We start from the raw sequence: 18,948 nt of genomic DNA on the forward strand, positions 1-18,948 counted from the left end.
GGGTTTGTCACATACCAATAGTAGTTATCCATAATTCACATTCTGGCATCTGCAACTAAATAATAATTCTCCAAGATATCAGTTCCCCTGGGATTATGACAGTTCAAAATTAAATTGTAGATATAATACATGGGAAACGTGAAATGAATTGTCCAAGGGAGAATTAAATTACCTGTACTGTATCTGTAATACAAATCCAGTTGAGCTATTATTACCTGCAGAATTTGAATATTTCCATTTTATTGGGCAGATAGTGACATCCTCCGGGGAAGCACGGTACTGCAGCTCAGGTACCAAAGCAACGTCAGCACTGCGCTACGTGGAAGATGGAGCCAGGGAAAGAGGTTTCGACGGTGATGCTACGTTAAAGCTATAATCCTTCAGAATAAGAGCATGTATGCGCAACACGCGCTCCCAACATCTTATTTGTATTATTTTTCACCCTCCAAAATATGTATGGAAATCATTTAAAGTATGTTTTATTTAAAATCAGAAACATACCTCTAATAATTGCATTAAAACAATCTGTTTAACTTTTAATTTGAAAGGATTGTAAAGCCGCTAGCTGGCTGGATGCAAGGATTTTCTGGCTGTATTAAATGGAAGCAGTCGGACAACGTGAATGTTACAGGGCAAATAATCATGGATGCAGCATTGACAGACGATTAAAGACGACAGTGTCCCGTCCCGTTGACGTTGACTGACATTCGAAGTCTGCTTTCCCTGTGCACTGCGGCTTGTTTTGTCTTGCGGACGCGGCCAGTGTCAGGTTTCTGCGCTGGTACAGTGGTGAGGAAGCTAGCTGTCACTTTTTTACAGCCACATCAGCAGCAGCAGCTGTGCTGTTAGCATCAACCACGCTAGCATCAAGCTGTGTATGTGTGCGTGTCAGCCTTGTTGTTGTTCTCACTGTTATTAAAGTGCAGACTGCGTGTTGATGTGTCAGTGTGCGCTGCTTTTCTTGCAGAGATTTCATAATGGCAGACAGTATCATGAGCAAGGCTGCTACCATGGAAATCCCCATTAACAGCAATGGAGACACAGGGACTCTGCCAGAGGATGACAGCCTGGAGCAGGTCAGTCAGTCACTGTCACCCCTGAATCAGCATATTTCTATGCAAGACTTTGTTTCTTACTGTGTGTGTGTGTGTCTGTGACTGCTGCTTAAAGGCCAACTGTCACCCATACAGGCCTGGTAACACACACAGGCCTGCAGCTACTGTATGTACACTACATTTATCAGCACAACAGTGAAGACAGTCACACAGATGTGTATTAAAAACACAAACCTACGCTCCACACACGTGGTATGTTTGTATTCTTTATGTCTGATGTTGTAGCTTCATTTTTCTCCCAAGTGCATCACTTTAATGGCATATAGAATGAAGGACATACAGAATGAAACACAAGACAAATAAGGAAAAACAAGGGGAAAAAAAACACAAATAAAACCACATATGTATATGCACATACAGTATATGGACTCCCAAAATGCATGTTCATACATGAACTTTTAAACCAAATGCACAATTTCCACAATCCACTTAATATCGAGCTCTGGCAAGGTATCAAACTATGAAATACGTGGTAACGTGGACTCTGTCATCATCTCTCATCAACAACAATTATCATAATAATAATAATGATAGTACGTTACACGTGCAGCACACATTTGTTTAAATAAATATTATATAATTACTGTATAACAATGATAACACTGATGATATCAGTTATTAGCTTATGGTAATATTAGTGAACAATTATGAACAAATAATAGTGGCTGTCAATGAAGCAGTAGCATCACATACAAACATATTTTTAATAGATAATTTAACTCCATGTAAACAATCTGTTATGGTATGTTCATATGTTATCTGGGTTATTTAGTTTGATTTTACAAAATAAATGCACAATTTCTTCACATTTGAGCAAAGTAGATATCACTATCATTGTATCATTTTTGATGTAATACAATATAGCTTATTTATTTGACAGTTTTCATTTTTACCTGAAATTATAACACGATGAACACTGTGATAGTATTTCTTGCCTTCTAAAACCAACTTCTTTGTTGTGACTCCATCAGGATTTGCAGCAGGTGATGGTCTCTGGACCCAACCTGAATGAAACCAGCATTGTCTCTGGAGGTTATGGAGGGCCAGCAGGGGGCATCATTCCAACCAGCGCCATCAAAGGTACTGCCAGAAAACCTGGATGCCATTTCTCACACAGGTTTTGCTTTGTTGTTTATTCTTGTGGGGAAAAAGCATCTGAGGAAGAGCCTGTTGTGCTTGAAACATCACTGGCAGTAAAAAAAAAAAATACTTTCAAATGTCAGATTTAAGGTGTGCAGATCCTCTCCTGCTTTTTCACTGCTGCTCTATGAAGATTTTGTTTGTACAATTCAGTTTAAATGTTTTTACTGGAGGTGTGTGTCTGTTTTTTCTACTGTGTTGTTGTTTTTTGTTCACAGTGCAAATGCAGTTTGTTCTGCAAACATTTCAAAACTGCATAGGTGGTTGCATCACTTGAAATGATCAAAATAGCTATGGCAGTTTGATAAGGCAACAGACCAGTAAACTTAACCAGGTGCATCAAACTAACTGTTCACTCTTTGTTTTGAAGATTTCCCCAATAGAGGTTGACTGAAGACTCAAGTTTTAAAAAAGCATCAGTTGCAATCAGTGGCTGATTAATAGAAATGTATTAATTAAGCAGATGAATCGGTCTACCTCTACCTCCCATGATTCTCCACTTTGCAGTCACAGAGCGGTCATTACCTAATTCCCATACCAAGACTGTTTCCTCCTTGTATTTGAACGTGTCACTAGAGCGCTGCTGACCTCCGTGCTCATGGTTCATGTTACAAACATCCATATCCTATAGGGCCTGCAATTCGCTTCAACCCTGAGTATCTGGACAGAAGACGAGCCCCTGCATCAGGACCAGGTGGCTGTGTAACCCAACAACCCTTTTTTTCACCTTTTTTTTTAATAAACATATATATATATCTAAGTTAACCTTTACATGTTGGTCTGTCTTGCCCCCCCCATAAACTTTTTTTGATATTGCCTGACCAAGGGAATTGTTTGCAGTCTTGCTTGTTCCTCTTCAACTCACAGCTTCAACAGCAAGGAATAGTTTGGCAGCTGTCAAAATTAGGGCTGCATTAACCTCATAGCACAGGCCTTTCACGTGAAATGTGTCGCTGTGTCGGTGTCTGTTAAGGATGACCTCTGTAAAATGCACTTCGGATGAATGTTTCGAATGATTGTCATTGCTTGGCACTCGCCTTTCATGCCACGAAGTCCATTTTCTTCATCCATTTTCTGCATGAGTTACCCGCACGTTGGATTATTTCAAAAACCCCGTCATGATGTGTCCTCCACCGCAGAGACTAACCTTTACCTTTCAGTTTGCCGCCTCAGCTCTTCTGCTGCATAACCCACTGACAAGCTCCTCTGACACATGCTCCACTGCCAGGCTTCCTCTCATCTTCACTCTTTTATCATCGCCATGCTCATTTCAGACATCCGCATGAAATCCAGAGGTATTTGTTTGCCTAAAAGCCAGTCTGCTGCCAGTCGACTTGCCCAACACACAGCTCAGCATCCAGGTATCACCCAGGCTCATGTCCACACTGTCCTCTTTCATGTCCCACAAGATTTCTGTAAAATCGCTGCCTCATTGTGGAATGAAGTTGATTAGAACGTGCATTGTTGTTGTTTTTTTTTATCTTTTAGGCTCATCAAACCATAATCCTGGCTCTTCAACTGAAGAGGTTACACGTGGTGTGGCTGTGGAGAAATTGGATAGTGTGAAGAAATGGGGAATTAACACATACAAGGTACTAGGCCCTGTGTTTTTATAGTTAATGAGTGGGTATTACTCCTATTTATCTCAGTTTTCTTTTTTCCCATAAACTTGTGAAAAGGAATCTGAAGGAATCTGTCACATAACTGTTACATAAGGGTGTCACCATCATTTCAGGAGTAGGAGTCAGTGACAACATAAACCAGTCAGACTGGGACAGGGTGAAGGTGTTAGGGCGAAAAACCTGAACACGAAATAACACCAGTTATACCAGTGAAGAAGAAATGATAGAAATGGAAAGCATCGGCGAGATCACAGGCAGAAAAGTTCAGTTCTTCAGCTGCAGAATATAAACTGAGCTATATAAATGTATTAATTAGGGGTGTCAAATGCAAATGACCTGGGGGCCAATGACTCTAGAGACCCTAGAGAAAAAAGTGGGGTATAAACAACTGCTGGTGGGTGATATGAGTTTAAAATTATAACAAAATATTCCACCATGATATCGCATGAACGATATTTATGATGACATTTCACGGAAATTTCAAAGTAAAAGCGCTTGTTCTAATATGGAATGATGTGTACTACATGTGCAGGGTTGACACCTCTGTCAATATAAATGATTGTTGGTTCCTCTTAAGCCATTGCCACGCAAAGCTGATTAAACCTATCAGCCCCCACGTGACACTGTGTTTTACTGCTTTACTGACAAACACAGTAAAGCAGTCAAGCAGTGTTTGGAATCGCACGCCGCCTGGCAACATTCCCATGCTGCACACAGGAAGTGATACATTTTCACTTCCAAGACTGACAAAACGCGAGGGAGGGAGCACAAACAGCAACTCCAACTAGTGAGAAGGCTGCAGTATGGCTGCAGTATGGCTGAAAATGCCCACAGTAGTGGAACAAACACCTGCACCAGTTTGACAGGATAAATGTTCCCAGCTAGTTAGGAGCATTTATCCTGTCAAACTGCTCTGCTGCTCTCTACCCAGTAGCTTGGCAGGATAAATGCTCTGTGCTACTGGGTAGTGGCATGGGGAGACAGAGATACAGAACATCATGTGGAAATGCGCAAGTATTCCTGGTAATTACCCAGAATTCCTCAGAAGGGTGACTAATATGACGCACTGTAGCTTTAAGTCGTCATTTCTCATTTTCTATTGACGCAATACGGAGGAGGGGGGGTCCTCTGGTAGAAGATCATATTGTGCGTGAACCTACGTCACTCGCCACTCATGTGTTCCGTAATCACGACTTCCAAATAAATGACATCGAGTTATGTCATTCAAACCGTACAGTAATCAAAACATTTGTTTGTTCAGTGCACCAGACAGATGTTTTCCGAGCGGTTTGGCCGAGGCTCCCGAACTGTAGACCTGGAACTAGAGGCTCAGATTGACGTGTTGAGAGACACCAAGAGCAAGTATGAACAGATCCTAAGACTGGCCACCGCACTCATCGATCATTTTCAAAGCATGGTTCAGACGCAGCAGGTTTTAGGAGACACCTTCACCGACCTCAGCCAGAAGTCACCAGAGCTGCAGGTACGGTGACGCCAAAGCCGCACACTTCCCACGAACTGAGCGTTTCATTGGTGATGGAAAAACCTGAGTTTTTCTCTGCAGGATGAGTTCGGTTATAACGCAGAAACACAGAAGCTGCTGTGTAAGAACGGCGAGGCTCTGCTCGGCGCCATTAGCTTCTTTGTCTCCAGTGTCAACACCTTGGTCAACAAAACAATGGAGGACACTTTGTTGACCATTAAGCACTATGAAAATGCAAGGTAACAAATTGATTTTTCTGATTGGAATTAACCGAATGTTGGGCGATCGCCCGGTAGATGAGCGCCCTTGACTGCCTTGTCCTATTTTTCCACATGCAGACTTGAGTTTGATGCCTACCGCTCTGATCTGGAGGAGCTGAGTTTGGGCCCAAGGGATGCAGCCGCCGTGGTTCGCATCGATATGGCTCAGCAAGAGTACCAGATACACAGAGACAAATATGAAAGACTGCGGAGTGACGTCACCATCAAACTCAAATTCCTGGAGGAAAACAAGGTTCACAGTCTGCAATTTCTCACTTTTTTTTAATGCCTAGACATTGATTTTTACTCAGTTTCCATAGGTGGCAGCATAGAGAAGTAGCATAAAGTTACACAGGCAGTTATCACCAGACACACATAATGAGAGATCACACTTTTTCTGTCATAGTCATAATTGTTACAACCATCGCAACAAGACTAACAACAAGAACAACAAGAAACCACCAGCAACAAGTAAAACAAATAATTTTAAAGGTCTGTTGAAACCAAGCACAAAATGTCTGCCAACTGTGAGCAGTTTGGGGGAAGTCCACTGCAGCTGGGATGTTCAGGCCTCTTATACAGATTCCTCCCGTGCAGGACCAATCAGCTCCCAGGATCCACCGAGACTCACTCCCACATGTCATTCAATCAAACATGCACACCTGCAGCCCATCTCACACTCACATGCAGACACATACACACAAGAGAAAAAAGGGACCTCCCCCTTTAAAAAGAGAACATTTCTCTCCTAAAGAAATGCTCGATACAACCAAAATGCTTAAATTGCATATTTTGTTTTATGTCGTACCACCAAACAAGCTACAGAATATCTAAGATCTGAACGACATTCAGCAGAATCCACACATAGTTCCTGGAATGCATCAAAACAGACTAAACTGGACTAAACCATTTTCACCACACAAAGCTCACCTAAAAGCTTACAACTGTGTGCACACAATATCGTTTTGAAACGGGTCAGCAATAATCTCCACCAGATTAAAGGCAGGTAAAGGCTTTCAAGATGTGGACCACATTGTTAAGTCTAATATTTTTAAAGTTCATTTTGTGATTTTACTGATTTATTTCTACATCGAGGCAAAAAAAGCAAATTATTTTAAAATGGGGAAAATCAGCGAGAGCAGGTCAGACTACGGGAAGCGCAGTCATGCTGTTGATAATTACTGTGCAAAGAGGCACAGACCCATAAACCATGCTATTAAATTAGATTATAATCACTTCAATTATAGAGCACATCACACACAATTCTCGCGTCTGCAGATCCTCTTTGACACTTCATCTGAGAGGAACGTGCAGATTATTTTTCAGTTGACGTCAGTTAATCTTAGACATTTTTCTAAACTGTGTTCGTGATGGCTGACGTCTGACATCTCCTTCTCTGTTGTTTTCTCTAGGTGAAGGTGATGCACAAGCAGCTGCTTCTCTTCCATAATGCCATCTCAGCTTACTTTGCTGGCAACCAGCAGCAGCTGGAACAAACTCTGATACAGTTCAATGTAAAGTTGCAGCCCCCAGGATCACAAAAGCCGTCCTGGCTGGAGGAGCAGTAAAGAGGGAAGAATGTGCCGACATTAAGGTTAGACGGTCAAGATCTCCGCTGTGTAATGGAGTATATTGTAGGATCAATAGTGGCCAGTGAGATGGAAAAGCTAGAGAAATCAGTTTTGTAAAGTTTTACAGTATCACTTATTTTACACATCGGATGTATTTACTTTTTTTTGTTGTTAAGTCGCAAAATATCCTATTTTTTACTTTTAGTTATTCTTTTAGGTACACAATCGATTACATGTATATTACGTCTTATTCATGTACCTCCTCGGCAGTTTTGCACATGCTTTCTTTTCGTTTTTAATGTTGTCTAAAGCGTTATCAGGTAATTCCTCCAATCGCATTAAAACGTCAGCGGGAAAATGTCAAAACTATTATGAAAATACCGTCTGAAATTGTATTTATTTTCATGCATGCATGAAAGTTTTTGAATCAAACTCACCGGGATTTAACGTCCCTTTACAGTTCTTACATGGTTTTGTGGACTGGTCAGTTTACAGTTAACTTGCATAGGAGGGATAAAAACATAGTGAATCTAGTGAAACGTTCTCTTACCCGAGATATGAATCGTAATTACCTACAGTACAGATTTGAAATGTGTGGATACAAATCCGGCATTTGTCTTTTTTACTCCACCGTTTACATGGAATCAAGCCTCAGAACTCGATGACAAACACAAACACGCCAGTGATCATCGTTAAGAAATGGAAAACGACACCACAGCGGCCAGTGTATGAGTGGACCATGTGTGAGCAGATCGTGCCAGAATTCGAGGCTTATTTTCTAAGTATTTATAACACGTACAGTACAGTGAATGGAAAGACACATGATTACAATCACAATAAATTCAGTGTCTCTTCATAGACGAGGGTGTATGAATAGGTATCTTCTTGTCTCATGTGATTTATTTCCAGCGTGTTTGTAACATAAATTCTCCACGTTACGTAAAAAAAGAAAAACCTCTTTTAAATTCTCGTTAGCTGACCTCGTCTTTGTCCTATTCTTCATTTCCAATAAAGTCTGCTGAATGTTCTGTTTCACTGACCAGTGCGGTGTGACACAGTTCTGTCCCCCTTTCACAGATGTATATGCAGAAAACCCACAATGTATGTAATATGTACGTATATGGCAATACAGTGTGATATATCTCTTGACGTGCCGTACGTGACTCTCATTCTCATAAATCCTGCTTTCTAATGAGTTACGCACTTCTGTGAACAAGACACACTCGTGTGCTACACAAGCTCAGTTTAATTTCTTTCTTTTGTCTGTGCTCATCATTTAGGTCATTTATTTATTTACAGGAAATCATCTTTTTTCATTTTCCTTTACCTCACCAGATTGAGAAAGCACAACAGAACATGCTTTCAGCTGTTGTCCATATGGTTGAATTGTTGTATTCAAACAATAATTAGGAGTCAGTTTGTCAGCTGCAGGCAAATGTATCGGGGTGTACAATCGTCCGTAACATCTGGCGAGCTGAGTGTGCTGTTTTGTGTTTTTACGTAGTTCAGTTTAAGCACATAATTAATATGAATAGAGCCATTCATTTTGTACAAGATGGCAACACATTGGAAAAGTGAATGGGGGATTAGAGGATATGAAACCACATGAGTTCTGGATTACAACAATGATATTATCACAGTGAATGAAAAGCAAGCGGGATCATCTCTTTATGAAGTGTCTGCACTCTGCAGCCATACGAGTTTGGATGATTCCCTTTTCCTCACCCACCTAAACCCAGTTGTCAGTACAGAACAATTAAATATATAGTTATAATCTCAACTGTACCTCATTAGGCCTCAGTCAGTGTCTGACTTATCTTAAAATGACAAATCGCTCCCACACGTTTGGTCTTAGCAGAATGCGTAAAACGCGTGTATTAAATGACTGCCTCAGACTTTCTCTGTCTCGCAGACGTTGTTAAAATTCCCCTTTCACATTTTAAGGCTTATTCACAGAGAAAAGGAACATCTAATCTTACAGCATGAGTGAAGATTAGGCTCAACAGCAAACATCGTTTCACAGAGATTCTGAAAAGATTCACCCTACATTTAAGCCGAATTTACAGAGAGAATGATTATCCTGAAAGGTGGGTGACTTGTAGGTAAACGTTAGTCCACTGAAATTGAAATCGATCACTCATTGAGGAGTGAAAAAAAAAAAAAACTCTAACTTTAGGTTTCTCAAAGGGAATTAAAGCTATCACTGCCAGGGCTTATCATTTTCAGGTCAGAGTTGAAGTGCTTGCTGATGTTGCTGCTGCACACATTCAAACAAATACCACTGTGTGAGCTGCTCAAGTGGCTTAATGTTTAACCAAAGTGTGTCTATGTGATCTCGCATTTTCTGAGACAACAAAAAGTAATAGGCTATACAAACGCCAGCTGGGAGACGCTGATTACCTTGAAGTAGCATGTTCAAGGTGTGATTGAAACAGGTTTTTTTTGTGTGTGTGTGTGTGTGTGTGTGTGTGTGTGTTCTGGACTCTAAAAAGTGACCTTTAAGATATTGATTTCTGTTCCTTCTTCCTATCAGTCAGGACTTTAATCACATTGGTCATTGAGTCTATAAATCCAGCTCCGGCAGCTGTTATGTGAGCACTTCACTGGAAACACGGCGGGGCAATAGACTGCAGCCAACAAGTCAAAACAAAAAATCCCATAATCCCTCCTGGTGGGAAGGTGTGTGGACATAAATGTCTTTCCTGGGCGTGTCAAGCACACTCAGGTTGTTTCGACACACTTTGCTTTTTCCTGCCTGATGTCATTCTCTCCTGTGGACCTGGTCAGGACAGGCGTGAGTGGACACGCAAACAAATAAATAATGAAGGATAATGTTTTCGCTGCCGACTCACAACCAAAGGTAAGTTGATTTCTTGACCTTTCATGACAAAGATTTAAATATGTGAACAGCATTTTTTAGATGTGGGAGCTGATTGCAAAGATAATAGACGCGTGTGACTCTGTCTTTACTAACTTTTTGAGAACATTATTCACTGAATTTAAATTGACAAAATAATTAGATCTGCTGTAATGACTGCATAGAATAGCAAAGGAGTATTTCCAGAATCTCTGTGGGTCAGGTTGTGTTTTGACTCAGTAGTAGCACAGTAGGACCCTTTGAGCCATATTTAGAGCCCTTGATAACATGCGACAGCTACACTTTTTGATTGTTTTGGCAGCTCACTTGTGCCATAAAATCAGATGTCGTTAATCGTTTCCATGATCACCCCATCCTGGTGGGTGAGAGAATAAGCACTGAAAGTGAAACCTCTGGAGGACCAAAGATGGTGTCAGTTTTCTGTCACTTGGACTAAATTCAACTATTTTCAATGTAATAACGTCAAGTTTAAGACAGGGAGTTGCTTTTTTTTCCAGCTATACACATGAGCACATGACTCCATTGTCCTACTGGAACAAAGCAGACCAGACCTGTGTGACAGAACATGTCACACAGGTCAGTTGTCGGCTCAATTCCCATGGTTTTGGAATGTTTTTATACCTATTACAAGATTTCCCAGAGAGACAAAAGGGACCCACAGGTTAACAGTGTAAGTAAGCAACAATGGACTTAGTTAACAGGTTTCCAAGCATGATGTTGCAGTCTCCCTGTAGCCAACCTTAAACTTAAATGTCAGAGATCAGAAGAACATACACTTGTTAGCAGTACTTTCAAGAGGTTTCTCTCAGTCTACAATAAAGATCCAGCTGATTTGCATGTTTTTCAGGATTGTGTTTGCTTCTTCACCCTTCCCTGCACACAGTTGCTTGCAGCTGTAGTAGCGAGGGAGTGTTTGTAATTGTGTCCACACCCTGTCTTTCGGTCTGAATGCATCATCCTAACTGACGACACTGTGTCAGTCCTCCTGCACAGTGGCTGCACCACTCGCTCTCTATAAAAACACTCGTTCCGCACAACTTGTATTTCCCTGCAAATTCACTGTGGGCTTTAATCCTGCAGATCATGAAAGTGTCCCACACCTGCTGAAGAACTCTTTTCCAAAAGATGCAACCTGGAGGTGCTCCCACTTCACCGTCTCTACCAGCACCAGCACCAGCACCTCCTCCTCCTCCTCCTCCTCCTCCACCACCACCTCCACCACCACCACCACCCCCTCCACCACCGCCGGGCCTACATGGCCTGGGTCTCTTTGCCAAGGGGGAGCACCGGCGCTCCAAGATGCGCAATTTCAACTGGGAAACCCTTCCCAAACACAGTGTGGTAGGAAAGCACAACATCTGGACCTCGGATGCGATTGATGGAGAATATGAGCTGGACACTGACCACATAGAAGAGCTTTTCAGCCACAAGCAGCAAAAACTCAAGGCCCTGAATCGCCAGCAACCAGTAACTGCTGGCTCAGGAGGGGAATTGGTAAGTATGGTCATATATACTGGGCCTTTCTTTACATCTTCAATCTGCAATCTGCATTCTCACCTTTATATGTCACTAATTCTTCCACACTGGCCCTTAAAGCCCCTGTTGCAATGCATTGGAACGGCTGGACGTGTGTTGTGAAATGCTGACACATTGAGCTGGATTGATTTTCTCCCTCTGTGGGGTTGAAGTTGAGATTAAATAGGACACATTCTTACAGTGAATCCCCTCAGCACTTTATCAGGACATGAATTCTTGAAATTGGACGAGTATGTTTCCAGGATGACAGTAACTGTACTGTCTGTACTGTCTCGTCTTTTGATGTAGAATCCCTCAATACATGGGTGGAGTTAATTCTAAATATATGTTTGCTAAAGGCGGGTTGTGCTCTATTATTTGCTCACTCATCTTTGTGATCAAGCCACAGAGACAAAATCCACTTTTGGCATTTATGTTTTTGTCACCAGTGGCTGAGTTGAGGTCAAATTGTATCTGAAGAAAAAGTTGGGTTCAAAATGACCTACCTCTCTGGTATCTCTCCCCGATTATTCAATACTATCAACTCTTGGAATTCTTAACCTTTGGATTCAACTGTATGGAAAGACGAGGCGTCTCTGATACACAACACCGCTCCAGACAACAGTGAAATCAACCCCACGACTGACACACTGATTACATCCAGGTCTGTTTCTGTTTTCAGGTTTCCATCCTCAGCTCCAAGAGGAGCATGAACGTTGGAATTTTCCTGAAGCAATTTAAGCGGTGAGTCAGTGGTCGTGCACTCGAGATTCGGTAATCCGGTAGGATTTCGATGTACAGTACAACAACGCGGGCATGAGGCGCGCAGATTATTCTGAGACATGGCGGCCTCACACTCACACACCGCTCAGTGCCAGCGTGTCCTGGCATGTCGGATATATACACTGCTCCACAGCTCCAACAGGTTGCCTCCCTTAGGTAAACCCACAGGTCAATTACGGCGGATGTATTATAAAAATAATGCTGAAGGCTCTTTTGCACATGGTGCAGATCGGACAGGAAATGGAAAAATACCCCAGCACTGTTGACAGTGACCATATATGATGAGCCTTTGTGTGACAATAGTTGGAAATGTCACAGTCAGCAGAACAGAACCATTTACTGTAGCTCTTCACCGTCTAACGATAGTGTCTGTATGTCTTTCTCTATTAAAAGTATAAATGTTGTACGTCATGTGTTTTGCTGACGATTGACATGCCAGGGGTGTTGCAATTTTGCAAAGATGCTTGTGCAGGTAGAGGCTTGTTACATTGAGCAGCCCACAGTTTTCCAGCAATTCAATTGTGGTATTAACATGACAAACGTCTCTCCCCCATTCACCCTGATGAAAAACATGAAAATATCTGGTGATTAAAGAACTGACCCACTCAGTGTCTGTGTCTGTCCACCTCACCCCACAGGCCCGTAAAAGAAATGATTGAAGAGATCAAATCAGGAAGTAGTCTCTGTTTTGGTTCTGGAAAACTGAGGGAGCTGTGCAAGCTGATGCCAGATGAGATGGAGGTACTGGTGTCATTTCTTTCTACTGTGTCATATAAACCTTCTACGCTCTTCTCCGTATCTGATTTGACCCGTATTTTCCACTGTACGCAGGTGAAGCAGCTGGTCAATTTTAAGGGCGACCATTTCGCTCTCCCTGAAGCAGATCTGTTCATGCTAATGCTGGTCAGGATTCCAAGGTGAAATACCTGTCGTGCAATTCCAGGTATTACTTCTGTTGAGTGCGAGCGTTGCTTTATTAACGGTGGAAATTCCGTGTCCGACAGCTATGAGGAGCGCCTCGGCAGTTTGGTGCTCAAAGAGGAATTCTTCCCTCTCATGGACGAAATAAAAAAATTCATTGGCACTTTGACTACTGCTGGAAATGGTATTTGTTTGTTTTCCTGGATTCTTGATTTTGAAACTCAATCAGAGCTCAGATATTGAATTCACCATGTTTGTGTCTTCTTCCAGAGCTGCTGGAGTCTGATCATCTCCACTCCATCATCCGGCTCGTACTGAAGACTGGAAATTACATGAATGCGGTGAGTTTAAAGTATGGGACAGCAGATTCTTGTTTTTTTTATTTTTTTTTTTTTATTAATATATATAATCTCTAATTGTTTTTGTATTAAATGTGATCACAGGGCAGCTACGCTGGCAGTGCAATTGGCTTCCGAATGGCTTCTCTGTTGAAATTAGTGGACACGAAAGCAAACAAACCTGGAATGAATCTCATGCATTATGTCGTGATGGCAAGTATCTGATATTATTTCACTGCATTTGGAATCTAGAGTCTGTTTTTTTGTGATTTTTTTATACAAACTTGTGATACAAATTCACTACAGCAAGCTCAGAAGGCAGACATGGCCCTGCTGAAATTTCCAGAACAACTCAAAAGCATTGAAGCTGCTGCACGGTAAACAGTCTTGTTTAAATGCATACATTAACCCTTTTTTTTTACTAGCTCTTCTATTATACTTATTCTTTTTTTTTCTTCATTATTTTAGGATAAATAAAGGTGACGTGGAAGCAGAGTTTCGAAGGCAGGTAAAGAAAGTACAGGATGCCAAGGTGTACACGCTGAAGCAGGAAGACCTGAAGGCACAGACGGAAGATTTTCTAAAGGTGAGAATGCCGCCTGCGCTGAGTTTGTGTGAACTATGATGCCGATGGCACGCTTTGATGTCTTTATCTGTGCTCCTTCTAGGAAGCCGAGCTCTGCTTGACAGAAATAGAGACCGACTTTCAGGTACTGCAGTCTGTGAGCGACTCTGTGGCTGAGTACTTCTGCGAGGACCCGGAGAAGTTCAGGCTGGAGGAATGCTGCTCCATTTTCAACTCCTTTTGTGAAAGATTTCTCCGGGCCATGCAGGTAAGCATATTTCTATACACTGTATATGTGCCGGTATCTTCATCTGGGGTAAATTAGAGCCACGTAATCCAATATGTGTGTGTTTTTCCTGCAGGAAAACAAGGCCCGGGAGATAGCAGAGGTGAAGCGGAGACACAGAGATAGACTGCAGTGTGCTGTCAAGCGCAGGTCCACAGCTACCTGCTCCAGTCAGGAAATGGAGAGTGTTGCATTGGAGTCTATACTTCAGAACTTCCTTACCAATCGTGTCTCTCGCAGGAGATCTGGGAGACCCCTGTCCACCCAAGGAAGCCCTGCGAGCGGCAGCCCGAAGAATGGAAGCTTATCAGAAATTACCTCACATGCAAATCTCCAAGGTGTCAATCAAAAAACAAGTGGCTCATTTCAAACCAAGGAGATTGGCGGAAAAGAGTGGAACTCGGCAGACGAGCTCACGCAGGCGACGTCACAAAGCAAAGACCAGTCGACTGGCGAGGTCAGCGAGGCAGAGACTGTCATTCCTCATGAGGCAGAGGTGAAAACAACCCAAAAGGAGGACTCGAAGGGATTTACACATCCAAACAATAGGACCACCAGCATCTCCTCCTCGGCCAGATCTTTGTCAGCCGCCACTGATGATGACGAGGAGGAGGATGTACAGGACAATACTGAGGAGGAGGCACAAAAGTTGCGCGAGGCATCTAAAAAAGTGTTGCGCTTCCAGAACAGCCGGGGCAGTGTCTCGTCTGCGGAGTTTTCTCTGGAAAATCAGAAATCTCCCAGTGCGACGTCCAAGTTGCCTCGTCAGCGCACCCTCGATGAGGAAACAGACCGGTATCCCGGCGACCCAACCAACGAGGACCTGATCAGATTTTTGATCAATCCTTCTTCCAACTCATGTAGCATTAGTCGCCGCCATACGCTCCCCTCCAAAGTCCCGAAAACGGAGGAGGAGGAGGACAATCTGTGGGATCAGCCTCCAATCAGGACGCCCAAGAATCCTACGGCAAGAGAAAACGGGACACTTCCTGAAGACGGTGCTGAACCCCATCCCTCAAAACAAGTATTTGATTTTTCCGGCACGTGTCACAACTTTAAACAATCCGATGTCGAACAACAACCGCATGTTCCTTCAGACCATGCTCTGAATGACAGACACGGGGATGAAAACCAAGAGGGCAAGTCAGTGGAAAAGAATAATGAAAACATTCCCCCCAAGAGTATGTGGAATAAGACCGACACTTCTGGAATGTTTTTTAGCTTCTTCAAACGCCTGGGAGATATTGGCAAACAGCAGAGCAGCAAGGAAACGGTTCATAAAGGCAGCAGTTCTGAGGTTTAGAGTGGAAAAGATATGCTTTTTAAAGTGGCTGAAAACTGTTTCCTCGTTAGTCTTCTAAAGTCTTCTTTTTTAGGCGTGTTTGGCGCGGTGATGCAGCAGAGTCACAATGACCCGAGATGTTGCTGAAAAAACCCAAGTTTCAAACACGTGACAAAATCCAAGGAGATATTTATAGGGACTTAGAAGTCAGGGAATAGTTTCCTCGTCGATGTTGTAAATGTTAATGAGACGGAGGAAGAGAAAGTGGTTTGAAAGCTGGAAAAAGAGAAAGTGGTTTGAAAGCTGGAAACTCTGGAAAGTGTGCAAAGTGGTCGGGTGGTGTTTTGCTGAGGAAAGGTCATTGTGTGTGTTGTACCACTAGATGGCAGTATGCAACAGTAATGTTGTTGAGAAACGGGGTGGTGGTGATATTGAAGGTCTGTGTCAAGTAAGACAAGGGAATGATGAGGAGACTCAGTGCAAAGAATGCGAGAACATTTTCTTGGACAATTTGGAATCCGATGGACGAACCAGTCAATTATTACAGTGTGTTATTCAATGCACGTTCAATGTTAAGTGTTTGAATAATGGTAGATTGTTCCAAAATGTATTTAATTCTCAGTTTGATTGCTATTTTTGATACTTCGATAGATTTCCTTGCTCTATTTTCTGCTTTAAAAACGATGGATGTCTGTTTTTCTCTCCCCCGCCGCTGTTCATCAAAAATGCAGAAGGTCATGACACGCGTGCTCTCAGGGTCTTATTCAATTCAGCCATTGTTTCCGTCTTAAATGGCTCAGTGTTGCAAACGCAGAGCTGAGCCACAGACAGTCAGTGGCAGAGAGAGAGGGGAGCTGATGAAGAGGTTATTGGAAACTACCAGGCCGCCTCTATTCCGCCCCCCGACACACTGATTATGTTCATTTGCATCTGTTCATGTAACTTTGTTGGGAGTTGTGCCATAAACAGTTACAAAGGTTAGCATTTCAGGACTATGATGTCCAGATATCTGACTGAACGCTTACCTGCTGTTCGCATAATTATGTAAATAATTATCCATGTCATATTTATTTGATAATAATATTTATAAGTATGAACTACATAACCATTGTACAGTAATTGCAAAGATTCAAAGGGTTTTGTTGCTAAATTGTGATTGAGAGTGTTAAAATAAACGCACACACAGTTTGGTTAACTAATCCCCACCTGTTCTTTTGTTGCCTTTGCTCTATATTTAGAAATAAAAAAAATTAATGATATAATATATAAACATATAAAATTCTGGCTCCACTCAGAATGAGCTTGTGTGAATAGTATTATTGTAATTTGTTTGAAAAGAGAAGAGGAGGGGAAATAGCATTTTCCATTTTGCATTGTGGCTCGGTCTCATTTTAAAACAGTTTTACTGCAAGAGTGATGAGAGCTTTCAGGTTCAAGACAAAACAAAGAACACTTCTCATCTTTGTGTAAACATGAGCAATATAAAAATAGCATCTATTTTACTGAGCGGTTGTTGTTATTACATAGAATTCTCAGTTCCACTTTAATTCCCTTCAGAGCCTGTTTTATGACATAAAAATACACTGATACTTATTTATAACTTCAAATCATACTCCCTCTGTGATACATGCTGCCTATTATTTGACTGTATTATCTTATATGGCTATCTAATGCCAAGTCTACAGCAGTGATTATATTATGTATGTTGTCTTAATAAAAGCTGCTGTAAAGAAAATTGCCCAAACTAATTGGACAGGTTTTAATGTTTGGTGCAACAGAAATGTGGATTTCCAGGTGATAGTGAGAGTTACTGCACCCACAGTCTGCGTTGTGCTGCCTGATCACTGCTCCTCCTCCTCCTCCTCCTCCTCCTCCTCCTGCTTCTGCTTCTGCTGTCTGGCAAATGCAGCAGCCATCTTGACTAAACCACGGCGATGGGAAGCAGTCTCCATGGCAACTCGCGTTGCAGAATGAAACCCAGAGATGATTGTATTTGCCCCTCACCCCAGGCCCCACCCCCAACAAACTCCCCTCTGCCTGCACCAACACAACAGCCTCACACAGTGAGTGCATCCACATTACAACACACTGCCACCTTTCTTCCTAAGGGTTTACATTTAGGGCAGAAGTTGATGCTTATTGAATGTAAACACGTTGTTTTAAATATTTTGACACCATTTAAAAATGTAATGCAAATATGTTGCGAGAATGAATATCTCTAAGTTTCCGTCCGTGCGTTACAGATAACGTGTTGATGCTGCACCTCATTTGCAATGTAACACACAAAGGGCTGCATGGAGCTGTTTATTGATTAATCAATGACTAGACGGCTACTAAATTCATCAATAACGCCGTTGTTGTTTGTTTTTGATGAAATAAAAACAAATTCTCTGATTTCAGCTTCTCCAATGTGAAAAATGTTTTGTTTCCTCCGCTTCCCGATGACAGTTAAATGAATATCTTTGGTCTGTATATAAAACTAAACACATTATTAGTCACTTATGACATTATTTATTTTTGACTATGAATTGCAAATCAGATCCCAATCTGCATATATGTCAAATAAAGCACACATACGTACATGTGTATATTGACCATCCCCCCACTTTCCCACAATTAAGAGAGAAAGAGAGATTAAGCTTCCATTAGATTGATGTTAGACTGTTTACCTCATCATTCTCTTGAGTGTTTTTTTCTGTCCATAATTATGTATATAAATAGACTCATCAAGTGCCCTGACCCCAACTTGCATTCAAACCACCTGATTCCAGCTGAAGCAGCAGGCAGTGAACGCACACACGCTCTGCCTCCGCCCCAAACTGTCTTATTTCCCTGTTGTCAAAGACTCTACATGGTCATTTGCAGTTTCCCTGTTCACAGTTACGGAATGCAAAAACCAAGCTGTTTCAAGGGAAGTTTTGCTGTCAATGTGTTTCATGCAGAAACGAAAAAAAGCAAGGAAAAATGTCCAGCTGTGGCTCTGCGTGTCTCCGTTTCCTGCTGTACACAGTTGTCTTCTTTCTGCACATTTCACAGGTAAACAAAATCAGCATTGAGCTCAGTTTCAGAGTAAGTGGTTCACTTGTGCTGGCACGGTCGTGAGCCAATAAATCTTTCAATAATAAAGAAAAACATCTGTTCTGAGGAATGTTTTGGGTTCGGACTGCGAAAACAAAAAAACTGCTGATG

At 42.0% G+C, this 18,948-nt stretch overlaps 2 protein-coding genes across 5 annotated transcripts; both read left to right on the forward strand.

Annotated features, from left to right (window-relative positions):
- Positions 1 to 560: 560 nt before the first annotated feature.
- Positions 561 to 8,340, forward strand: arfip2a (ADP-ribosylation factor interacting protein 2a). 4 transcript variants are annotated; one of them, XM_044032079.1, is made up of 10 exons: positions 561 to 789; positions 968 to 1,076; positions 2,087 to 2,195; positions 2,887 to 2,949; positions 3,530 to 3,616; positions 3,744 to 3,847; positions 5,139 to 5,360; positions 5,442 to 5,599; positions 5,699 to 5,873; positions 7,033 to 8,340. In XM_044032079.1, the coding sequence occupies exons 2-10, from the start codon at positions 978 to 980 to the stop codon at positions 7,186 to 7,188; spliced, it is 1,173 nt and encodes a 390-aa protein (XP_043888014.1). In that variant the 5' UTR covers positions 561 to 789; positions 968 to 977; the 3' UTR covers positions 7,189 to 8,340. The 4 variants fall into 4 exon arrangements, with proteins under 4 accessions (XP_043888014.1, XP_043888012.1, XP_043888011.1 ...); XM_044032077.1 differs by lacking the exon at positions 3,530 to 3,616; XM_044032076.1 differs by lacking the exon at positions 2,887 to 2,949.
- Positions 8,341 to 9,715: 1,375 nt separating this feature from the next.
- On the forward strand, positions 9,716 to 18,163 carry fhdc4 (FH2 domain containing 4). Its single transcript, XM_044032075.1, has 12 exons — positions 9,716 to 10,051; positions 11,150 to 11,563; positions 12,267 to 12,328; positions 13,006 to 13,108; positions 13,199 to 13,284; positions 13,372 to 13,472; positions 13,559 to 13,629; positions 13,732 to 13,839; positions 13,933 to 14,003; positions 14,095 to 14,212; positions 14,295 to 14,459; positions 14,554 to 18,163. The coding sequence occupies exons 2-12, from the start codon at positions 11,195 to 11,197 to the stop codon at positions 15,778 to 15,780; spliced, it is 2,481 nt and encodes an 826-aa protein (XP_043888010.1). The 5' UTR covers positions 9,716 to 10,051; positions 11,150 to 11,194; the 3' UTR covers positions 15,781 to 18,163.
- The last annotated feature ends 785 nt before the right edge of the window (positions 18,164 to 18,948 follow it).

The sequence above is a fragment of the Solea senegalensis genome, linkage group LG8 (genome assembly GCF_019176455.1).
Source record: "Solea senegalensis isolate Sse05_10M linkage group LG8, IFAPA_SoseM_1, whole genome shotgun sequence".
Lineage (NCBI taxonomy): Eukaryota > Metazoa > Chordata > Actinopteri > Pleuronectiformes > Soleidae > Solea > Solea senegalensis.